This window comes from Carassius carassius, chromosome 5 (assembly GCF_963082965.1).
Source record: "Carassius carassius chromosome 5, fCarCar2.1, whole genome shotgun sequence".
Taxonomy (NCBI): domain Eukaryota; kingdom Metazoa; phylum Chordata; class Actinopteri; order Cypriniformes; family Cyprinidae; genus Carassius; species Carassius carassius.
Window position 1 is genome coordinate 15,162,903 of NC_081759.1, and position 25,009 is coordinate 15,187,911.

A 25,009-nucleotide genomic window follows, 5' to 3' on the forward strand; every position below is an offset into this window, starting at 1 on the left:
CCGATTACGGCCAATGATACTCACAGTTGATTGGCGCACATGTGTCACGTGACCCTTAAGTTTCGTGGTGACGTTCGCAAGAGTTAGTGTTTTTATACAGTCCATGGTTGTGACACCGGAGGCATCCAGGAACATACAGGTACTGTCCGTTAACAAATCACACATTTCATAAACCAAAACATCGTGAGTTTTCTGCGTAAATTTGGAGGAATGAAGGCGTCGGCAGACATTATAATCCACGCCCTGGAAGCAGTGTCTGCAAACATTAACGTTAGCTCGTTAGCTGAGCTCAACTTGTATCACGGCCCATATTTAACTGAATTGATCTGCTGATCATGTGAATCACGAGATTTGTGTGTTACTTTGGTTAAAAATCTGCTTTGAGGGCTGTATATTACATTTATTGCAACGATTTATCTCCATGTAACGTGACAAGCGATAGCATATGTTATGCACCTTTAGTGCGTATTGTTGACGGATGGGACGTGATGTGTTTGTTGCAAACCACAAAGACAACAATAACAAGACAGTGATGGGTTATAATCAGGCTGTGCTAAAGCACTGTCGTGATGTTACTCTGATAAACATCAGTGTGAGCTGTCATAGGCTAGAAAGCTTTAATTCTTTCTAATCCTTGTCCTGGAGTAGCCCTGCATTGCACATTTGGGATATTTCCTGTGTTTTAACACCCATGACTTCTTAGTAGATGCTCCAACACCTGAACAGAATGTGTTTTATAAGGGATTGAACCAATATTTAAAAGATTGCTGCATTTTCTTAATCAAAGATGGGTAATCTTGGTTAAAATTTAATCCTCTTTGTTTTAGGCCTTGTAACACTGTGTGTAATTTAATGCATTAGGTGTCACATAGTATGTTTTCATTTACATTGTTACATTTAATCATTAAGCTGATGCTTTTATCCAAAAAGGAGGAGCATCTCAAGCAATTCATCATATACGAGTCAATAAAATGTACAGTACCACGAGGTCGAGTTGCAAGACTATGTGCCTTTGTAATTAAATTATTTAAGTGTCTATTTTTACAATGATCTCAAAAAGTATGTAGACACTTGAAAGTTAAGTTTGCTGATTTTTAATGAGCTTTGTATTGTTAGTGTCGGTAGTAGCAGGCTAAGTAAATTAACAATATGTACTTTTTCTTGGTGTAACCTGCACCCGGGTATCCTGTTTATTTGTCATGAAAGTTCAATGGATGACTCGGAATGCATTATTTTGCTTCATCTGGTGGATTTTTGACAACTCCAGGGCTTTTGTTAAACTAAACTAATATTCAAACTTCTGGATTTTTGTATTGCCGCCCATGGACAGTCATATCAACAGAGGAGCAGGACCAAAGTCAGAAGTGAATTACGGGGGTTGAAGTTTTTTGTCAAAAGAGAGTGCAACAGCTACTTTCTCTTTGTTATTTTTTCTCTAGTCATGGAGCACTGATTTCAAGGGGGAAAAAATCTTTCTAGTGTTGAGACAGTCAAGATTTATGAAAAGCAAAACTTGCAAGCAGTGAATTATCCTTCAAGGTCTGTTCACACCAAGGACGATAGCTGTAGTTCTAACAAAAACTTTTTAATAATTGTTCTAATTCTTTGTGAATGGGGAACAGAGGAACAATGTAGCTGAAAGAACAAACGTTTTACAGCTGATAAAAACATAAACAGGCAATCTGAGTCTATTTGACTTCAAAGAGCTTGAGCATTTAAAGTGGCAGATGACATAACGAGTGAAGTGACATTCAGCCAAATATGGTGACCCATACTCAGAATTCGTGCCCTGCATTTAACCCATCCGAAATGCACACACACAGAGCAGTGAACACACACACACACTGTGAGCACACACCCGGAGCAGTGGGCAGCCATTTATGCTGCGGCGCCCGGGGAGCAGTTGGGGGTTCAATGCCTTGCTCAAGGGCACCTAAGTCGTGGTATTGAAGGTGGAGAGAGAACTGTATATGCACTCCCCCCACCCACAATTCCTTCCTGCCGGCCCGGGACTCGAACTCACAGTCCGTTTGAGTCCGTAGGAGTCCGTTTGACTTTATTATGCAAATATATACGAGAATGGTGAGGGTGGGTTGAAAGTAGTTTTAAAATGGGTTTCGGTTTCTTACTCGAACTCACTCGAACTCACAACCTTTCGATTGGGAGTCCGACTCTCTAACCATTAGGCCACGACTTCCCCCATAATCAGACTTACAGGAAACAGAACAATATCTTGTGTTGGTGTGGACAGCTAAATGGTTATGGTTATCTTCATAGTTCTTGTTCTTGGTGTGAATTTATGCTTCTGTTTCTCGTAGGAATGGGTCAAGAAGCAGGCAAGTCTGCATGGCCCAAACCAACAGGAGGATACCAGACCATCTCAGGCAGGAGGTACGGCCGGAGACACGCGTATATCAGTTTCCGCCCAGTTACAGATAAACAAAGAGTTGCATCCACTGTGGACTGTCTTAACATGGAGAGGACGAGTGGTCAAAAGGACCCGGCAGTGGGTACGTACCAGCTGGGAATGGAAACCCTCAGTGGATAATTAAACTAAAGAGTGACTCAACATTTAAACCCAAGTGTGTCATTTTCTCACCACAAATGAGGAAGAAAAACTGGTATTGGATGAAAAACTGATCCCACTCCAAACTCAAGCCAAGCCACTGTCAATCCAAATAAACAAATTATTCTGGAAATCAATTTAAATATGGCTTACTTGTAGTTTTCACTGAATATTATAGTAAAATATTATGTTAAAATAACAAACTTTGGCTAAGTAACTGGAAATCTGTGAGCAGTAATAGTGGAGGAATGGATTTTGAGATTGAGGTTCTCATGGTGAATAAACAGCTTTGTAATATTGGGAATGTAACGGGGATTTTGAAGAGCTGAAATATGCTTCCATGTGTGGGTAGTTCTGCTTTAGAGTGAAGCATTCATCACCTTTAAAAGGTGTAGACAGAAACCCTGTAGGAGTCCGTTTGACTTTATTATGCAAATATATACGAGAATGGTGAGGGTGGGTTGAAAGTAGTTTCAAAATGGGTTTCGGTTTCTTATGTTTTTATAGGGTGACTGTCAGGAAATGCCAAGGTCATATTTCACCCCTAAAACCAAATGAAAACAAATAAAATATTTTTCATTAAGAAAATGAAGGATGTTGTCAGGACCAGTAAGACATATATATATATATATATATATATATATATATATATATATATATATATATATATATACAGCAATTAAGCATGTTAAAGCATGCTCCCATTTTCTTACTCTGAATGGTCTCTTAAAGTCCCAGAATTGATAAAAATGTAATTCTAGTTTAGCTATTTATTAAAATGTTTAATTATTAAATAATGAGATTTTTCTTCATAAAAATAAATGGTTTACATTGTGAAGTATAATTATGTACATGGCACAATAGTATTTATTAGACTGCCTTTAGTTTGTCATTTTTAAGTGTTTATGTAATTTTAATTTTCAGGACAAGGGGACAAGGATTTTCATTATTTTATTACAATAATGAATGAGGTTTGGTTTATTACAGTATTTATAATTTGGGGGTAAACAGTTTTCATGAGACGATACAAAGAATCAAAATGTTTCTAAAATAGGTTTTATGTTTTGTAATTCAAAGAATAAATCTTATTATATTCTTGTAAATTTGGGGGAAATGTAACCAGAACTTTTCTTTGTCCCACTCAGTCTATAGTGCATTTACACTTACTTCCAATGAAGTTATATCCTGTGAAGGAGAAAGAATAATAACTAAAAACATTTTTCTTCTAGCATCAAAGGGCAACATTTCTTCAGTGCTTCAGAATATCCTGCCGACAGCATGCACAAATGCAGTGCACCCAGAGTTAAACGCAGCATCAAATCAGGATGGCCACAGCAGGAGGCAGTCTTCAATGTGTAGACTCACAAAAGTGCCCTCAAACCATTTTAAGAGACCAAAGAGTGACCAGGTTGTGCCATATGACAGAAAATCTTATTCTGGCATAGAAAAAAGGGAGCAGGCAAGAGTGTGGCCCATCAGCGAATACCCTAAGCCCAACCCGGAAGCTCCGAGTTACATCAACATTGACGCCTATGAGCCTGACATCAGCGGGGCCGAGGAGGAGGACTCCAGTTTAAATCCATCTCAGGCTGCTCAGACGAGACTTGATGGTATCTGTGAATTGGGTGGAAATTCGCTTGATGTATTTTCAAAAAGAAGTAAACATTCAGTGGCACCTTCTAAAAGCGCGACAGACCTTTGCTGTGAGCAGCCAGAGTTTGAAAGAACTTTAAAAGCAAATAGGAAAGTTAGTCCGTTGTTTGTTGGTGAAGACCAAGCTCCAAAATGTCATGGGGTTACAGCCAGCTCTGCACCCGCTTCCTATAGAAGCACAGGAAAAACCAACCCTGATGAAACATTTCAGTCCGAAATGGTCGTGAGGCCAAAGATCCGCAAACAGACGAGCGAGACTCGCCTTGAAAGGAGGAAATGTTCTGAAAAAGAGGAAGTAAGCCATTTGTCAGGCGCAGCAGTCAGAAACAAGTGTGGCTCAGCACCTCCGGGTTTCCTCACACAAACAAGCCCTAAAAATGAGTTGCTCTTTGACTATCCACCCATGGCCTTGAGTGACCTCCACTCTGAGGACAGAAAAAATGAGGGTGACAATAACGCCGGTGATGATGAGAATTTCGGAGAGAAATGTGACCCATCGATGAAGGTCGATGAAAGGTACAGTATTGCATGTATTTCCATTTAATTTATTGCACTAAAATGTGTTTAATGAATTGTACTAAATTAATGTAAAATTACCTTTTTTACCTTCATGTTATTTATGTAGTAATGAAAGAAAATCTTTAGAGAGAGAAATCTTTCACACCATTGTTAAAAAAAAAAAAGTTGAAAAAGGTATTTTATGCTCACCAAGGCTGCATTTCTGTAATCAAAAATGATAGCAAAAACGCTAATGTTGTGAAATATTATTGCAATTTGAAGTATATATGTTCTATTCGAACATATTTTAAAATGTAATTTATTCCTAAGATACAGAGCTAAATTTTCAGCAGCCGTCTTCATCAGTGTCACACAACTCTTCAGAAATCATTCTAATTTGCTGCTCAAGACACTTTATTTTTTATTTTATTTTTTTAGATCTACATTAATGTGGTTCTTAAAAATTTCTGGAAACTGAGATACAATTGTTTTCAGGATTCTTGGAATAGAAAGTAAAAAAAAAAAAAAAAAAACGCGTCCGCTTGAAATATAAATATTACAGACTGTCTTTATTGTCATTTTTGATTAATTGAATGTATCCCCAGACTTAAAACGGAGTTCAGCTCAGTTATAGAATTATTTTTTTTTTAATTCAATTTAAAAAAACAAAAAGATAATATTTTGGTCCCAAATTTTATGTGTGAGCCTGTTACTTATTTTTTTTTTTAAAGATATTTGTATACCATTGTGGGAAGTAAATACTATTTTATACATGTTTGCTTATTTATTGAAAATTACATAATTGCTCAAAAACAGACTTTTAAATTGGTTCCACAGAAATTGCAAAGTCAGGTGAATGAGCCTCATTTAAAAAATCCTCCTAATTGTTAAGGTATACACTCAGGAAATGAATGGGGTGCCAAAGGTGCGCTCAGTGGGTGCTCATTCTGCATGCTAGGGCACTTCAGCTAAGAGGATTAGACTGACTTTAACAAAGTGGGCTCACGTGTGTCTGTGGATGTATCCTGCTCTGTGTTCTCCGCAGCAGCTCAGAATACAGCGAGGGCGAGTGGTCTGCCTCGTGGACGTCTGACTCTGGGCTGGAGAAAGAGAGGAGCACAAGCGAGGAAAGCTGGGAGACTCTGCCTGGCATGGATGAGCCGCCTGACAGCAGCAGTCTGGAGGAAGTGCCTTCTCTCAACCTCACTTTAGAGTAAGCACACATCCTCTAACAAACTCCAAACACTTTAGTCTTGGATCATTACTTACATCATTACTCTGCTGCCATCCCATTGACTAATACTAGTATTTCTAATGATTCTTTGATGTTTTACCCCCTCAAAAAAACAACATTGAGATATCTGTTAATATAGAAGTTTTAAAGGATTTAACACATTTTTAATAAGCTTTCCAAAAATAATCACTTGCCAATTGAAACAAACATCAGTGAGAAAGCCATCAGTTGTAAGATTACATCCCTTTTCATTATTTAGATATTGTATGTAGACTATGTGCATTCCCTTTCCTGATCACTTCTTGTCTATTTTTGTGGCTTTTCCCCTTTATTCATCTACAGAAATCAAGCTAATCATATTCTGTTCATTTTAAAGTAGTAGATATGAACGATCAGTGAGCTGCCTTGCTGATCACATTTTTGGGGCATTATAAGCATGTATTGAGTTAACTAGGCTCACAAACTCACATTTGGCACACATAAAAAAGTTTTCTGGGTAGGCCACTTAATAAATTGGCCATTAGGATGTGTTTTTCCCATCATTTACTGATAAATGAGTCCATCTACAGCAGTGATGTGCACACTGAACACAGACACGTGCTTACTGCTATTATTCCAACATCTTTGGTCACTGGGGACAGAGTGAAATGTAATTTAAATGTGTTATGCATTTAATGATGTTAAAACATCCCTTTTTTCCATTGTCTTGTGTGTGGTGTTCTTCAGGGAGCAGACCCCTCTGGAGGAGGGCGAAATCCCCTGGGTCATGTATAATGAGGACTCGGGCAGCAGCAGTGATGAAGACCCTGATGGTGTCAGTCAGTTTGTGCACCCTGGACTCTTTATCCTGGATGGAAACAATAACCTGGAGGATGATTCCAGCATGAGTGAAGACCTGGACACAGAATGGAGGTCAATAAACAAAAAAAGCAATATTGTTATGTTATCCTTTAACTCTTACAGGGGAGATCTCAAGAAACATGTCAACTTAAATTGTTGTACTCTGCATACTCATTTATGCAGATTAAAAAAAAAAGTGTAACTGTAATGGGATCGTTTTACTCTTGAAAGTTAGATGAGGTCATTTTTTTCCCTTTAACCAATTATGCATTTCATTATGATAATGAGAATTTGAAAGGGAAATGTGCTTGTCATAAAAATATATCACTGCCTCAAAAAATAGACTTCATTCCTTTATGCAAAATAAATAACTAAAAATTTGGGTGAAACATGGCATGTATTTATTAGATGCACCCCAAAGATGCATGCCTGAAATATATAAAATGGTAATTAAATGTATTTACTATAATATATTACAAAAAGAACTAGTGGTTGTGTCAGCTGCCACATGAAATGCTGACTAAGAGAGAAAAGCTGTATTTAGAAGTCTTTTGTTATTCAGGTTTCTGGATGAATTTGGTGATGGTTTTGGGATGGCTCAGGCAATCTCTTACGTGGATCATTCCCAGCTCCTTACTTACATGGCGTTAGAGGAGCGTCTTGCTCAGGCTATGGAGGTGAGGGATCTCTGCAATGTTGCATAAACTTGGCTTGCACAATTTGTTGTTGGGGGTGGGGGGGGGGTTGATCACAATTTAAATTATGAGTTTAGAAACATCTATATCTATCTGTTTACCCATCTGTCTATCTATATACAATCATGGCCAAAAGTTTTGACAGTGACAAATTTTGTGTTTTGCAAAGTTTGCTGCTTAAGATGTTGTGGAGTTCATTCACATTGTCTCTAGATTGTGTAGACTAATCAGATGCATTTGTAATGATTGCTAAAAGCTTCAACGGCCAAAAAATGAACGTTTTACAAAAAAGCAAATTTCACTGTTTTTTGATCCCGACACAAAATGACCAGCGTACAGTCGTGGCCAAAAGTTTTGAGAATTACATAAATATTGGAAATTGGAAAAGTTGCTGCTAAAGTTTTTATAATAGCAATTTGCATATACTCCAGAATGTTATGAAGAGTGATCAGATTAATTGCATAGTCCTTCTTTGCCATGAAAATTAACTTAATCCCAAAAAAACCTTTCCACTGCATTTCATTGCTGTCATTAAAGGACCTGCTGAGATCATTTCAGTAATCATCTTGTTAACTCAGGTGAGAATGTTGACAAGCACAAGGCTGGAGATCATTATGTCAGGCTGATTGGGTTAGAATGGCAGACTTGACATGATAAAAGGAGGGTAATGCTTGAAATCATTGTTCTTCCATTGTTAACCATGGTGACCTGCAAAGAAACTCATGCAGCCATCATGGGATCGGAGTGCCACCAGTGCAGAGCTTGCTCAGGAATGGCAGCAGGCAGGTGTGAGCGCATCTGCACGCACAGTGAGGCGAAGACTTTTGGAAGATGGCCTGGTGTCAAGAAGGGCAGCAAAGAAGCCACTTCTCTCCAAAAAAACATCAGGGACAGATTGATCTTCTGCAGAAAGTATAGTGAATGGACTGCTGAGGACTGGGGCAAAGTCATATTCTCCGATGAAGCCCCTTTCCGATTGTTTGGGGCATCTGGAAAAAGCCTTGTCCGGAGAAGAAAAGGTGAGCGCTACCATCAGTCCTGTGTCATGCCAACAGTAAAGCATCCTGACACCATTCATGTGTGGGGGTGCTTCTCATCCAAGGGAGTGGGCTCATTCACAATTCTGCCCAAAAACACAGCCATGAATAAAGAATGGTACCAAAACACCCTCCAACAGCAACTTCTTCCAACAATCCAACAACAGTTTGGTGAAGAACAATGCATTTTCCAGCATGATGGAGCACCGTGCCATAAGGCAAAAGTGATAACTAAGTGGCTCGGGGACCAGAATGTTGAAATTTTGGGTCCATGGCCTGGAAACTCCCCCAGATCTTAATCCCATTGAGAACTTGTGGTCAATCCTCAAGAGGCGGGTGGACAAACAAAAACCCACTAATTCTGACAAACTCCAAGAAGTGATTATGAAAGAATGGGTTGCTATCAGTCAGGATTTGGCCCAGAAGTTGATTGAGAGCATGCCCAGTCGAATTGCAGAGGTCCTGAAAAAGAAGGGCCAACACTGCAAATACTGAACTCTTCAAGTTCAAGTCTGCTTTATTGTCAATTTCCACATGTACAGTACATACATACAGAGAATCGAAATTGCGTTACTCTCAGACCCCGGTGCATACAGATAACATTAACATTAAAGCCTAAAAAAATCTAGATCAAATATAAAATGTAGATACAACTATACAATAAGGGAATGTAAAAACAAAAAGGCATATAATAAAAAGTTAAATAAAGCAGCGCAAGGCAAATGACAGATATAGTGCAAATCAATGAAGTGAAGTTCAGTGGTGCCTGGGGAAGAAGAGGGGAGGGGGGGCAAGTTCGGGAGGGAGTTCAGCTTCCTGACAGCCTGATGGATGAAGCTGTCCTTCAGTCTGCTGGTCCTGGCCTGGAGACTCCGCAGTCTCCTCCCTGATGGCAGCAGGCTGAAGAAGCTGTGTGATGGGTGAGTGGGATCACATGTGATGCAGAGGGCTTTGCGGGTGAGACGTGTTCCATAAATGTCCTGGAGGGAGGGGAGAGAGACACCAATGATCTTCTCAGCTTCTCTCACTATGCGTTGCAGAGTCTTTCGGCAGGACGCGTTGCAGGCGCCGTACCACACAGTGATGCAGCTCGTCAGGATGCTCTCGATGGTGCCTCTGTAGAAGGTGTACATGATGGAGGCCGGGGCTCTGGCTCTCCTCAGTTTGCGGAGGAAGTATAGACGCTGTTGAGATTTCTTGGCCAGTGCTGCGGTGTTTTCAGTCCAGGAGAGGTCCTCTGTGATGTGCACACCCAGGAACTTGGTGCTGCTCACTCTCTCCACAGTCGCACCATTGATGGTCAGAGGAACGTGCTGAGTGTGTGCTCTCCTGAAGTCTACAACAATCTCCTTTGTCTTCTCCACGTTCAGAGACAGATTGTTGTCACTGAACCACTTGGCCAGGCGGCTCACCTCACTCCTGTAGTTTGTCTCATCTTTGTTGCTAATGAGACCCACCACAGTCGTGTCATCTGCAAACTTAATAAAGAGGTTGGAGTTGTGTGATGGTGTGCAGTCATGGGTCAGCAGAGTGAAGAGGAGGGGGCTCAGCACACATCCTTGGGGGACCCCAGTGTTCAGTGTGATGATGCTGGATGTGTTGCTGCCGACTTGTACTGCCTGAGGTCTTCCAGTCAGAAAGTCCAACAGCCAGTTGCACAGCGAAGTGTTGAGCCCCAGCTACATCAGTTTGTAGATGAGCTGTTGAGGGATGATTGTGTTGAATGCTGAACTGAAATCTATGAACAGCATTCTGACATATGAGTCCTTTTTGTCCAGATGGGTGAGTGATGAGTGGACGGCAGTGGCGATTGCATCATCGGTCGACCGGTTGGACCGATATGCAAACTGGAAGGGGTCCAGGGAGTGGGGGGGAGGGCAGACTTGATGTGGTGCATAACTAGCCGTTCAAAGAACTTCATGGGGATGGGGGTAAGTGCAACAGGACGGTAGTCATTGAAGCAGGATGGAGATGGCTTCTTCGGAACTGGAATGATGGTTGTAGTTTTGAAGCATGTGGGAACAACAGCCTGACTCAGTGAGATGTTGAAAATGTCTGTGAAGACATCAGTGAGTTCTGCTGCACAGTCTTTCAGTACACGCCCAGGGATGTTGTCAGGACCCGGAGCTTTGCGAGCATTGATCCTGCTGAAGGATCTCCTCACACTGTCTGAGGTCAGCGTCATCACCTGGTCGCCGGGAGGAGGTGGAGTTTTCTGTGCAGTGGTGCTGTTTTGTTGCTCAAAGCAAGCGAAGAAGGTGTTCAGCTCGTTCAGCAGAGAGATGTTTTTGTCACAGGTCCGTGGTGGGGGCTTGTAGTCCGTAATGGTCTGTATCCCCTGCCACAGGTTCCTATTGTCTCTGCTGTCGCTGAATTGATGAGCTATCCTCCTGGAGTGCTGTCTCTTAGCCTCTCTGATGCCACGGGACAGGTTGGCCCTAGCTGTTCTCAGGCCCACCTCATCTCCAGCTCTGAAGGCAGCGTTCCGTGTCTTCAGGAGTCTGTAGACCTCCCCTGTCATCCATGGCTTCTGGTTGGCCCGGACAGTGATGGTTTTTGTGACCGTTACATCATCAATACACTTGTTGATGTAGGCAGTGACAGTCTCTGAGTACTCCTGGAGGTCAGTGGTGTTATTGCATGTGGCAGCCTGTTTAAACATGTCCCAGTCAGTTGTGTTGAAGCAGTCTTGAAGAACCTCTGATGATCCTTCTGGCCACACTTTAATCTGTTTGTAAACTGGTTTGGCGACTTTAATGAGCGGTCTGTATGCAGGCATTAGCATAACAGTGATGTGGTCTGAGGCTCCGAGGTGGGGGAGGGGGAGGGCTTTGTAAGCTCCTCTCTGTGTGGTGTAAACAAAGTCCAAAATGTTATTACCTCGTGTTGGAAAGTTGATGTGCAGGTGTATTTTTGGAAACACACTCTTTAGGTCAGCATGGTTGAAATCCCCAGCTATGATGAGAAAAGCATCAGGGTGTGCTGTCTGCTGCTCACTGATGTGCTGGTACAGTTCATTTAGTGTGTCGTTCCTGTTGCTGATAATGTTGAATGGGGGAATGTACACCGAAATGAGCAGTATAGCAGTATATTCCCTCGGCAGATAGAACGGCTGGCACTTAATAATCATAAACTCCACCAGGGGTGAGCAGTGTTTGCAGATCACAACAGTATCGCGGCACCACGCGTCATTGATGTAAACACAAAGCCCGCCGCCGCTGGTTTTTCCTCCCGCGACGAGAGCTCTGTCCGCTCGATAGCACGTCAGCTGGTCGAGCTGAATAGTGCCGCCTGGAACGCTGTTGCTGAGCCATGTTTCCGTGAACACAAAAACACAACAGTCTCTTACAGTCCTCTGAGTTGAGCGTAGTAATCGAATGTAGTCCAGTTTATTGTCCAACGAGCGAAAACACCGTTCTGTCGGGACAGAGAGAAGCTGCTGCGTGTGGACGCGCCGCCATCTTGGTAGAGTGTCATGTCATGTAATGTCATGTAATTGTCGACAAAAGCCTTTGAAACGTATGAAGTGCTTGTAATTATATTTCAGTACATCACAGAAACAACTGAAACAAAGATCTAAAAGCAGTTTAGCAGCAAACTTTTTGAAAACTAATATTTATGTAATTCTCAAAACGTTTGGCCACGACTGTACATTAATTGACTAATCATATCAGCAGCACCTGTGAAAGTGTGAATGAGTACTAGTCAGGTGAAATCACTATCACACTATTTAGATTGTAAGAGCAGACTGATTGCTATGAAAGGAGAGATAAAGCACTTCCAATCATTGTGTTCTTGTTAGCATCATCACTTTGCTTCAAAATGGCCTCATATGCAAGGAAACCGCTACAAAGAATATTGCACCTGAAACAACCATTTACCGGAACATCAAGAACTTCAAGGAGAGAGGTTTGACTGCATTGATTAAGTCTTCAGGACGTCCCAGCAAGCGTCAGGCCTTTCTCCTCCTGAGGAGTCAGCTGGAATCGTGTCTCCAGCAGTGCAGAGCTTGCTCAGGAATGGCAGCAGGTCATAGTGAGAGCATCTGCACACACAGGACAAGACTTTTGAACTTCTCTCCAAGAAAAATGTTGAGGACAGACTGAAATTCTGCAGGAAGTAAAAGGATTGGACAGCAGAAGACTGATGCAAAGTTAGTTTCTCTGATGAAACTCCCTTCCGACTGTTTGGGACATCTGTAAAATTGATTGTTTGGAAAAGAAGAGGTGAACGCTACCATGAGTCCTGTGTTGTGTCAACAGTGAAGCACCCTGAGACCATCCATGTGTGGGATTGCTTTTCAACCAAGGGAGTGGGCTCTCCTAATTCTGCCCAAAAACACTGCCATGAATTAAAAAATTGTCTAAACGTCCTGCAAGAGCAACTTCTTCTAACAATCCATGAGCAATTTGGTGATGATCCCTGCATTTTCCAGCATGATGTAGCACCATATCAAAAAGCAAGAGTGATAAAGAAGTGGCTGGAAGATAATTACATTGAAATGTTGGATCCGTGTCCAGGCAACTCTTCTGATCTCAATCCCGTAGAGAACCTGTGGTCAGTCCTCAAAAGGTGAGTGGACAAGCAGAAGCCCACAAATTGTGATCAACTACGAGAACTAATTAGGCAAGAATGGATCACCTTCATTCAGGATTTGACCCAGAAGCATATATCCAGCATTCCAGAGTGAATTGCAGAGGTTATGAAGAACAAGGGTCAACACTGTAAATATTGACTAATTATACATTTTTGCCAATAAAAGCCTTTTGAAACTTCTGATATGCTTATTGTTTTTCAGTATACCATAGAAACATGTAGAAAAATAATATACTGAAGCAGCAAACTTGGAAAAAAACACAACTTTTATTTACATGCGTGTAGGTTAAGTAACGTTGTGTACGTCACACAGCGGCTCTCCGTTCACAGTAGTTCCACAGGAACTGTTATCATTTACATGTGTGGAGCATCTCAAACTCCATCTCTAAATGTTGTGAGTTTGTGTTTATTATAACGTTCATCTGGGAATGCAACGTGTGCCATTTTCATCAGATTTGTAAGGTAAATTTATAAATCTACACAAGCTCAGGAGAATACATTGCGGTTTCAAAATAAAAGCTCAAACCCTCACACTGAGTTTACACATTTTGATGTCCACATGTTCTTTTAATTACAGTGGCTATAGCATTTCTGCCCTAAAGAAATGGCCAAATATGAAAGATTTAGTGGAAATTTGAATTAAATGGTGCTTGGTCAATATTAAACCAGTATTAGATCGCACATGAATGTCTAAAAATAATCAGCAGGCTGTTGGCGCCTCTGCAGGCCTTTGTTGTAATGTGTAATTCACATCAACTCTGTTGTTTATTATACATTGTATTTTAACAGTTTTGTTTAATAAAAACATGTTTTCTTGCTTTTGATACTTTATTTGAACTTGAATCACTTGCATCTATTTTTATTACCGCGAAAAAAAAAAAAAAAAAAAAAATATATATATATATATATATATATATATATATATATATATATATATATATATATATATATATATATATATAAGCAAACATGAAATCAGTTTTATTTCCAAATTCAGTTGGTTTTTTTCTATACTCTGTCTTAATGGTTTTACTCTGAAACACGCAGCTGATATATATTTATTTAAGTGAAATGAAGCTTTTGCCATTTGTTAATTGTGCAAAGCCATATTACGATTATGGTTTTATTTCGATTGATCGTGCAGCTCTAGCATTAAGCATATATTAAAATGTTTACCAAACAAAAGTTTAGTGTTATTGCTGTTTGAATCACTGTGCAGTCTAACTATATTAGGTTTTGATTTCACCAACAGTCTTTCAGTCAGATGAGTATTTTATTTTTATTTTTTTAATAAAGAGAAGCTTCTTTTATATATCACCTGGGCCAATATTAATGGTCAAATTTAAATGGAATCTCAAGATGCGTTTATTTTGACTGTTCGTGTCTTAATGAGATGAGTTTAGTAGTCTTGCATAATGTATGCTGCTTTTTCATTAACATTATAAATAGTGTTATACAAATAAATGATCCATCTGAATTCAACCAAAAAGACGTTAAGAAATTGGACTCGGTTGCTGACTGATGTTGTTAAACCCCAGCAAACTTCATTGATTTCAGCCAATGAGAGAGCACTCTAGCAATGTAAGGCTTAATGTATAATTAACCTGCTTCTATCTTTATCCAGGGGAAATGAAATATGTTAATGTGTTTTGTTGTGTTGCAGGCAGCACTGGCTCATCTGGAGTCTTTGGCTATAGATGTAGAGCAGGCTCATCCCCCTGCCACTGAACAAATCATCAACTGCCTACCTCAGATCACCATCAATGCTGAAAACACTGGTACTACTTCCTTTACTTGTAGCTAGATAAAGTGCACAAAATACAACGCTGCAGTCAGCAAGTGTCTCTACTCTAGTGTAAGGTTTTTAATCAGTCTGTTCAAACAGTATGCAAATTTGGACAGACTCAGTGTTTAGTAGAAGTTCCGTAAAAACAATTAGAAATGTTATTTTATGGGGTTTAAGCATACTATATTATTGGATAAGTCTGGCATGTCACTAGAAAGATGTTGGTTGTTGCACTGGCAGATCAAGTATTTGATTGACATTTTTAAAAGAAATGAAATGCTCAATAAAGCCTTTAGAAATGCATGAATGTTATGATTACTATAATATCTACAAACATGCATTTGGAAAGTAGATGCATTTATATTTTAAACATACAGTTCCAATTTTCAAATTTTTAAAAAGGAAAAACAAATAAATTCACAACTTGAAAATTGACTAATTGATTTGTCACTGTAGTTTTGATATGTTCAAGATTCAAGATTTTTATTCATCACATACACAATTATATAGAGCATAAATAACCAGCAGTGAAATGTGAGTTGTGTCCGCTCCATGGACAGTGCAATTATTAACCCTTGTGCGTTGTTGGGTACGTTTTCGTCCACTAGGGGGTAAAGTTGAGTCTTATTTTGGCCACAACTTTCTCTGTGTTTGAGCTAATGGAATGATTTTTGGTGACACATCTTATTTTGACCCATATTTTGGGAAAATGCTGAATTGAATTTTTTCAAAAACTCAACGGTACACTGTAGGCAAATTCACTACCCTTTCGGGATGTTCGTGGATGAAAACATCCACTCAATTAAACTGCTGTAGAAATGTATCAGATAAATATTTTTTTCATTTTTTTTTTTGCATAAATCTATTAATCAACCTCAGTCCTGATCAAAACTACCAATTTGTTTTAAAAATTCCAAGATTTTAACTTTTTAATTACCAAGTTCATAAATGATGTCACTGATTTGGGAAAAAAAACACACAAAATGACTTATTTTCAATATAAAAAGTGATTATGGACTGGATTTTTTTTTACCTTTTATCACAGTCTTGGGCATGTCAAAGATTAGTAACAAGATTGGCTTTGATGCATTGTTAGTTTTTGTGCAGCATTAGATTAAAATTTTTTCTCCCTAATTTGTTGTTGGTGGCTGTTTTTGCCCCATTGACTTCCATTATAACGACATTTTTTGATTGCAAAGCCATGACACCATATAATCATGCATTCTTGATTGTTTGTGGTTTTCACTTTTGGGAAGAGGTAAAAAAAAAATTTTTTGAAGTTGATCACTAGGTGGGACCATTAACCCTTTAAATAGGCCTGTTCAAAAAAAGGCTTGGTTTCTGGCTTGTATATGGAGTTATATGGAGCATAACAGCAAATTATAGTGTTTGTGTGTGTGTGAGATTCTTGATTGTTGGTGGTTTTCCCTGTTGGGAAGAGGTAACATTTGTTATTTTTTACAGTTGATCACTAGGTGGGACCATTAACCCTTTAGATAGGCCTGTGCAAAAAAAGGCATAGTTTCTGGCTTGTATGGAGTTATATGGAGTACAATAGCAAATTATAGTGTGTGTGTGTGTGTGTGTGATAGAGAGAGAGAAGAGAGAAAGAGAGGGTGTGAGAGAGACCTTTGTGCACTTACCTTGTGCACAGTATTTGATGTACAGTATTTGAAAAAAATCAAAATATGCACCTCATGCTCTCAGAACTACAAGGAGTAAACAATAAAAAAAGTGTGTTTATGCACCTGCTTCCTATTGATGGTGAAAAGTACAGATGGCCTATAAGTGAAATGCTCCTCTTTTCTTGATGGTAAAGCCAGTTTAAAACCTTAAAATCCTGTAAAAAAATCTACTTCGCATCAAATTTATGAATATAATGTATTATGAACCAAAATGCAATACCAACTTCAAATAAGCTGCAGCTCGCTGGAGGGGTCACGCTACATAATCATTTCTAAAACTTTGGTACAAGTCAAGCCCTTTCTCGTGTTGCTTGCTGCTCTTCTCACCATTAAATATCCAGCACGATGGCATGCAAGTGTTTAAATCCACGTACTTTGCTTTTGTTTAGTCTATTCGCTTGATAAGTCTGATGTCACGTAGCAGCGCTTCCATGTCCCAACGCTCTATCAGTTACCACAAGAAAACAACAAAAGGTGCTAATATAAACTCACAATGTGATAGAATACTAGCGAAAAAGTTATAATAGTAACCTTTAACTCCATACCGAAGTACCAGATAGCCAGACAATGAAAATATAAATATAAAACAAATATATAAAAATTATTTGTGTTTGGGACGCTGTGAGCACGGAGACTGTAGTGTATATCGTAAGTTTGAAAGCGTTTAACTTAAATTATCAATATGAATAAACAGTGCTCATAAACGGCTGCTGAGGTCATATTCTCAAGTGAAGCGAGTTGAGGCCTGGACCCGGAAACAGCGCTTCTTACGTCATCACTTAACAACTGAATACTTTCACCACCATTAAAAGGCAGCAGGTGCATAAATACTCTTTTGTTTACTCCATGTAGTTTACTCCATTTACTCCAAGAGCTGAGGTGTACATTGTGATTTTCTGAAATACATTAAGGTAAGTGCGCAAAGGTCTCACACACACTCTCTCTCTCTCTTTCTCACACACACACACATACACACTCAATGTAATATGCTGTTATACGCCATATAGCTTCATATACAAGTCAGAAACTAAGCTTTTTTTGCACAGGCCTATCTAAATGGTTAATGGTCCCACCTAGTGATCAACTGTAAAAATAACAAATGTTACCTCTTCCCAAAAGGGAAAACCACAAACGATCAAGAATGCATGATTACATGGTGTCATGGCTTTGCAATCCAAAAATGTCGTTATAATGGAAGTCAATGGGGCAAAAACAGCCACCAACAACAAATTAGGGAGAAAAAAATTAAATCTAATGTTGCACAAAAACTAAAAATGCATCAAAGCCAATGTTGCTACTAATCTTTGATATGCCCAAGACTGTGATAAAAAGTAAAAAAAAAAAAATCCAGCCACAATTACTTTTATATTGAAAATAAGTCATTTTGTGTGTTTTCCCCCCCCAAAATCAGTGACATCATTTATGAACTTGGCAATTAAAGAGTTAAAATCTTGGATTTTTTAAAAACATTTGGTAGTTTTGATCAGGACTGAGGTTGATTTAACAGATTTATGCAAAAAAAATGAAAAAAAATATGAATCTGATACATTTTTACAGCAGTTTAATTGAGTGGATGTTTTCATCCCGAACAACTCGAAAGGGTAGTGAATTTGAACAATCCACAAGGGTTAAAGAAAACAACACAGATGAAAATATACATAAATCTAAAGAAAAAAAAGCTATGAAAGAATAAAATACAAGTAAACAATAAAAATATAAGAATAAAATATAAAAAAGATCTATATTGTAGAATTAAATATAGAACGCAAAATAATGTGCATGAAAGTAAACTGTAGTCTTAAATATAAAGATACACAGGGATGTACAATGTGCATATGTGCATTATACTGTAGTCTTAAATATTAAGATACACAGGAATGTACAAGAGGCAAATGTGCAAACAGGTTGACACTGTCAGTGTCTCTATGTGAGGTAGTGAATGATGAAGATCTTACTGATAAAGTGAATATTAAGTGGAGACATGTAGATGTTAAGAGCCTGGTTTTGAGTTTAGAAGCCTGATGGCCTGGAGGAAGATACTCCTCTTGAGTCTCTCGGTTTTTGCCATCAGGCTGCAGATGCGCTTACCAGATGGCAGCAAAGTGAAAAGATGGTTACTGGGGTGGATAGAGTCCTTGATGATTTTAACAGCTCTGCTTTTGCAGCGTTTGAGGTAGATGTCCTGCAGGGCTTTGCAGTCTTGACTGGAGCTGTTCCCATATCACACTGAGATACACGGAGTCAATACACTTTCTATAGCACCTGAATAGAAAGTTTTCAGGATTGCTGGTGAGATCCTGAATTTCCTCAGCTGTCGCAGATGGTACAGTCTTTGCCTGGCTTTATTAACCTTTGTTTGAATGTGTGTATTCTTAAGTCAGGTCCTCTGAGATGTTTACACCAAGGTACTTGATGCTGCTCACCCTCTCCACAGGGGTCCCGCTGATCATAAGAGGTGTATAGGGCTGCTGCTGTCTTTTCTTGAAGTCCACAATCAGTTCTTATGTTTTGCTCACATTCAGAGAGAGACAGTTGTCCTGGCACCATGATGTTAATTTCTCTACTTCATCCAAGTATGCGGTCTCATTGTTGTGAATGAGGCCCAGAACCACAGTATCAACAGCAAATTTGATTATAGATGTGGAGCTGTGCGAAGACACGCAGTCTTGTGTGTAGAGAGAATATAGCAGGGGACTCAGGACACAGCCCTGCGGTAGTGATGCGCGGGTCGGGGTTTTTTCCAACCCGCGGGTCCCGCTTTTATGAAATTATTTGGCCTGCCCCGCAAATAAAGTTAAATTTCTTGACCCGCCGCACGCATCACAGAAGTTACGTTGCTACTTAGACCTTCGTATCGTAACCTTATCAATATAGGCTATAGGTAATTGCACTATGATGGTTCATTCGTGAACAAATTTTTTTGGTGAACGAATCGTTCTCGTTTACGTAATACAATGACCATAGACAGTAAAAGACTCATTTCTCGTTCAATGAAGTTCCTCCCACAGCAGCGCGCGAGCGCGGCGCTATTAGCAGTGCATGCGCAGCTCGTGAACAGCTCCGTGAACTGTTTCATCCTGTCAAAAAGAGTTACTCAAGATGTGACGGAGCATATGACTTGTTGAATGTAGTGAACGAATACAATCTTCTCATAGGTGAAAGAGTTGAATGAACTGATACATCTCGTTCGTGAATGAAATGAATGAGTGTATACAGGGTCAGTCGGCCAAGCATGTAAATCTCGATCAGCAATCAGCAGATACAAAGCTTGTTTTCATATTGGAATACAGAACATAACTCCACATTTAATCCCCGATAAAACCTTGTGCTTTGTTAATCTGAACAATTTATTTAGACTATTTATTTAATGCGATCATGCACACACTTTAATAAAGCCAGATCAGTTTTTGTCACAAGTAAATACGTTCGTTGACTTAAGACATAACACATAAGACACTCTCTTTCGCCAACTGCTGGCGTATTTGTGTAATATGAAGAAATGGTCACTGAACGAATCAGTGAATGAATCATTTTGGTGAACGAACTGAAAATCAACAAATCTCTTGAAAGAATCAAAATTTCCACCACTAAATTCCATGCAACATAAATGGATTTTTAAAAATTTTGTTTTTAGTGACCCGCCCCGCAATAAAGTGCCAATTTCTTAGCCCGCCCCAACCCGACCCACGGGTTACGGGCCCCGCAGGTTATGAGATGACCCGCACATCACTACCCTGCAGTGCTCCTACGTTCAGGGTGATGGAGTTGGAGGTGTACTGGCCTACTTTCACCATTTGAGGTCTGCCAGTGAGGAAATCAAGAATCCAGTTGGAGAGTGAAGAATTCAGGCCAAGATCTATGAGTTTAGAAGCTAGCTTTATGGGGACTATAGTATTAAAAGCTGAGCTATAGTCGATAAATAGCAGCCTTACATAGTTCCCGTTATTGCTGTCAATGTGTGTGAGAGAAGAGTGCAGGATGTGACAGATGGTATCATCAGTGGATCTGTTTGGGCGATCCGGGATGGAGGAGCAGATGATGTTTTTAACCAGTCCCTTAAAGACCTTCATGAATATTGATGTGAGGGCAACTGGACGATAGTCATTCTGACAAGAGGATTTATTGTTCTTAGGCACAGGGATGGTGACGGATTTTTTTGAATGAGGTGGGAACCACCGATGTAGCAAGAGACTCATTAAAAATGGAATTAAACAAACCAGTGAGCTGATCAGCGCAGGACCGCAGAACACGGCCAGAAATTTCATCAGGTCCGGCTGCTTTCCTTAAATTCACTCGCTTTAGAGCCCTTCAAACCTCGTCCTCCGACACGGTGATCACATGATGATCACTGATCTGATTGCTGCTTCCTGACGCGCTGATCGGCAGACTCGCACTGCTTAGATTGCTTTCAAAGCGGCCATAGAAAGTGTCTCGTCAGCCAGCGACGGATCTGCTCTCACCTCTGCAGAGGATTTGTTTCCAAAGGCACAGATGGTCCTTAGTTAGTCCTTGCCACATGCGTCGGGAGTCCTTTAGCTGGAAATGTGACTATGCGTTCCCTGTATCTGAGTTTGGCGGCTCTTACTACGCATCAGAGCATAGGACGATGCTTTGTACTCGCTCATGTTTCCTGACAGAAGACCGGTGTTGTAAGCAGCAGTGCGTTTGTTTACTGCTGCACGGATTGTTTTGTCCACCCACGGTTTCTGATTTGAGAAGGTCCTTATAGTTATTGTATCCATAGCTTGTTCGGCTAGCATGTTTACAAAGCTTAATGCTACATCCGTGAACTCGCTGACGTCAGATGAACTTGTCCGAAACATGTCCCAGTCTAGGTCATCAAGAGCCGCCTGTAGCATGGCTTCTGATTGGGCGGACCATCGCGTCACCACCCTCTGCACCGGGGGATGTTACAGTACATAAAGCATATTCAAAAGCATATTTATGTAGTGATCATCATTGATATTGCATGATCCATTTTAGCTTTATGAGCAGTGTCGAATTTTGCAATTTCTGAGTTTGAGGACATGAGTGGCTCTTAATTGACCCTTCGCAAAGGGGGTGGCACTTACTTATCTTTGCTACATCTGACAAGCCATATATAGCTAAATATAGGCGATATAGCCTAAAAAAAAATTAACCTTTCACGATATAATGTTCCATATTATTTGGTATTGGTAATCATTGAAAAAAAGTTATAACCTGTTTAAAGCAAAAAGCAGTAGAAAAAGGTTTGAATTAAACCAATGTATTTTTTTATTTTAGTTTTACAGTCAAACACAAAATAAAATTTAAACAAAAATACCCTTTCTTATATTTTATATGCAGATTAGCATTAAAGGGATAGTTCACCCCCAAATAAAAAATTTAATTTACTCACCCTCATATGAAATTTCCCTACCATGGAAGTCAATGGCAACCACCAACTGTTAGATTACCAGCAATCTTCAAAATATCTTTTATGTTCAGCATTCGAAAGCAACTCATACAGGATTGGATCGACATACAACTGTGAACCTCCTGACTTAACATGGCTCTCTATACAGCTCTTGTGCAAGATGTGAGGGCAACAGTCATAGTTGTCCATCTCAAATGTGGAGAACATGCATTCTGTGTGAATGGCTTGGTTTTGTTTTAACCTAATCAAGATTGTCTCTGCAATGAGCTTCTATTTTTTTTTTTTTTTTTTTGGAATGAAAAACGCAGCAGCAGCACATCTCTTGGGTTCAACTTGATAGGCTAACAAAAACAATAAAATTCAACAATGACACTTACATCATTGCCACATCTCGTGTCCCACTGTTAAGGCTCCTTGGACACACACCTAAAATTCAAATGCAACGTTTTTGCATTTGAATGCAAGTTTTTATTTTAAATTTGACTAATATTGCTTTATTATTCTCCTCAACGCAAGCAAGCACAGCACTCATGTTAACGTGTTCATGATGACCAGCGCGTGAACCGATCGTATCTTCCTCTTTACTTTACTTAATAGCACAAAATAAACATGAATGAATGACAGAAGGTATCTTGTTTCAACTGCTGAAAGACTCTCCTGTCCGGTTTGTCGAACAAAATAGCAGATTCAGTGTTATGATGGGTCAGATCGTCTGTCAATACGACTCCAGGCAAAGGGTTAATTCCAACATGACATACAAGTGTTCATGACTGGTCATAACAGACATGAAAAGTTAGTAATACAGAACTTGTGAGCTGCAGCGGACAGACTCTTTGTGGTATATTACAGTCTGTATTGGAGTGTTACAAACAAGGTGTGCGTTTACATGATTGTACTGTATTTATAATTTTCTTCCTGTTTCTCACTGCTGCCCATGTGAAGTGTTATGCAGATGGGAAATTGTAGTGTGTATGAGACACACTTGTGCATACTGTTCAACCTATCTGCCCTAATTAGTATTGAAAATGACTAATATCACAGAATTTAAGATGGATGGTGTGCACATTGGGACGCAGCCTGACAGACACAGAAACCCAAGTTCATCACCTACTCCTTTTTAGTGCAATACGAACACCAGATGAGAAATGTTTTTCACAAAACTCAACACATGGGATGAATGCCGGGAAAATCATGCTCTCACACTAATGTCCCACTTCAACTTTATTGCCTGAGTGCATTTGGGAGCAATAAATCTGCTTTGGAAAGCAAAAGTTGACTTCGCTTTCAGCCCTAATGACTGAAATGAATAATTTGATGTGTGCGTGACTGGATCGAGACATGCTAAAATATTTGGCTTGGTGTTGTAGGTTCACCGTTGAGTCTTTTACATACTTTCACATGCACACTGTCTTTGGTTCTGCAGAGCTGGAGCAGTGCTGTGCCATCTGCTGTTGTGAATACGTCAAAGATGAGATCGCAACCTTGCTGCCGTGCCGCCACATGTTCCATAAACTCTGTGTCACTCTCTGGCTCAGAAAGGTAATGCAGTTTTTTTCTTGGCGCTTGTGAAAGAGACAAATTAAATAGTTATTTCAGCCAAAACCTAACATTCTGTCATCATTTACCCCCATTTTGATTCAAACATTTTGTTTATCTTCAGAACATGAATCAAGAAACTCAATATTCTCTCATCCTTTCTGTGCATCCATTGAAAGTCCAAAACTTTCACGTGTTAAATCCAAAAAGGGTTACACTTTATTTTTAATAATTCTACATTTAAGTACGGATTAATTTTAACTATGGTAACTATGTACTTACTATATGGTTTGGGTCAGAATTAGGGTCTGGCTTCTCTTACGATTACTTAAATGTAATTATGCATAATTTATTATTAGAATAATAAGTACATGTAATAAGGACACCTTAAAATAATCCAAAGAATGTATTGTAAAAGCAATCCATAATGCATCCTAGTTTTGTATAGACATGATCATTTTATATAATGTAGAGATTTAATTTAAGTATTATATACATTTTCAAATGTATAATGTATTTATTTCTTATTTTTATATCTTGAGCTCATCAAATATGGTAAACTTGAAAGCTTTTTTTCAAACGGTAAAAAACAAATGCCAGAATTTATTAAAGACGTGGGGAAAATTTGAACTAAAAAGGCAGATATAGTTCTTTTGCGACTGACTCTATTGTATGTGCTTTTGAAGGCATTTCCCTGTCAGGAGGTGAATATTTCAAAGAATCACGCAAGCTGATATACTGAGATTTGCGTTAGTCAGTGTTACTGGTGTTCGCACGTGATTTAACGCCCAAAAAAACGTTCCACTCCCATTGGCACTTTTATGGCAGTGTTCTCTCATGCTAATTTGCTTTGTTTAGTCAATGGATAGACTATAATCTTTGAGGTTCCAATATATCTATTTTACGATTTCAATAAATAATCTTAATTTGTGTTTTTTACAGTCCTCTAGGTTTGGAGCAACCCATCGTAGTGTCAGTAAATGAAGACAAAATATTTTGTGGACTGTCCCTGTAAGATTAGAATTTTATAATGACATCATATGTACCTAATACTGTCTTTCCACTTTTTTCAGTCTGGCACATGTCCAGTGTGTCGTCACGTTCTGACCCCGGCGGTGAGCGAACCTGTGTCTTCAAATGCAGAACAAGAAACGCCGGCATCCGATCACAGCGCGTCTGGAGGAACGTGTTGAACGTCAGTCATACACCAATCAAAACATCCCACAAAGAAACACTTCAGTCCCGCGGCCTGAGCTAGCATTCAGATTCCATTTAACTTAGTGACTCGTGCTGCAATTCATGGTCCAAGCGTGGCGAACTTAAACTTATTTTCTAAGAAAATACGAATGCGTATATATTCATAGGAAGCATATTTATTCATGTTTCAATTGCAATGCTTTTGTAAATCAAGGCTAAACGTAATTTCACGTCATGTCAAGTAAAACTCTGATGCAATCCCTCAATAAAAGCTTACATTTGGTTCAA

At 39.4% G+C, this 25,009-nt stretch overlaps 1 protein-coding gene across 3 annotated transcripts; it reads left to right on the forward strand.

Moving 5' to 3' along the window:
• Window positions 1-23: 23 nt before the first annotated feature.
• Window positions 24-25,009, forward strand: LOC132140834 (E3 ubiquitin-protein ligase Praja-2-like). Of its 3 annotated transcripts, none has more exons than XM_059549848.1 (9): window positions 24-139; window positions 2,319-2,510; window positions 3,796-4,734; window positions 5,759-5,930; window positions 6,678-6,863; window positions 7,354-7,468; window positions 14,783-14,897; window positions 23,412-23,527; window positions 24,598-25,009. In XM_059549848.1, the coding sequence occupies exons 2-9, from the start codon at window positions 2,321-2,323 to the stop codon at window positions 24,715-24,717; spliced, it is 1,953 nt and encodes a 650-aa protein (XP_059405831.1). In that variant the 5' UTR covers window positions 24-139; window positions 2,319-2,320; the 3' UTR covers window positions 24,718-25,009. The 3 variants fall into 3 exon arrangements, with proteins under 3 accessions (XP_059405831.1, XP_059405833.1, XP_059405832.1); XM_059549850.1 differs by having other exon boundaries at window positions 25-139; window positions 3,796-4,735; window positions 5,766-5,930; XM_059549849.1 differs by having other exon boundaries at window positions 26-139; window positions 3,796-4,735; window positions 5,763-5,930.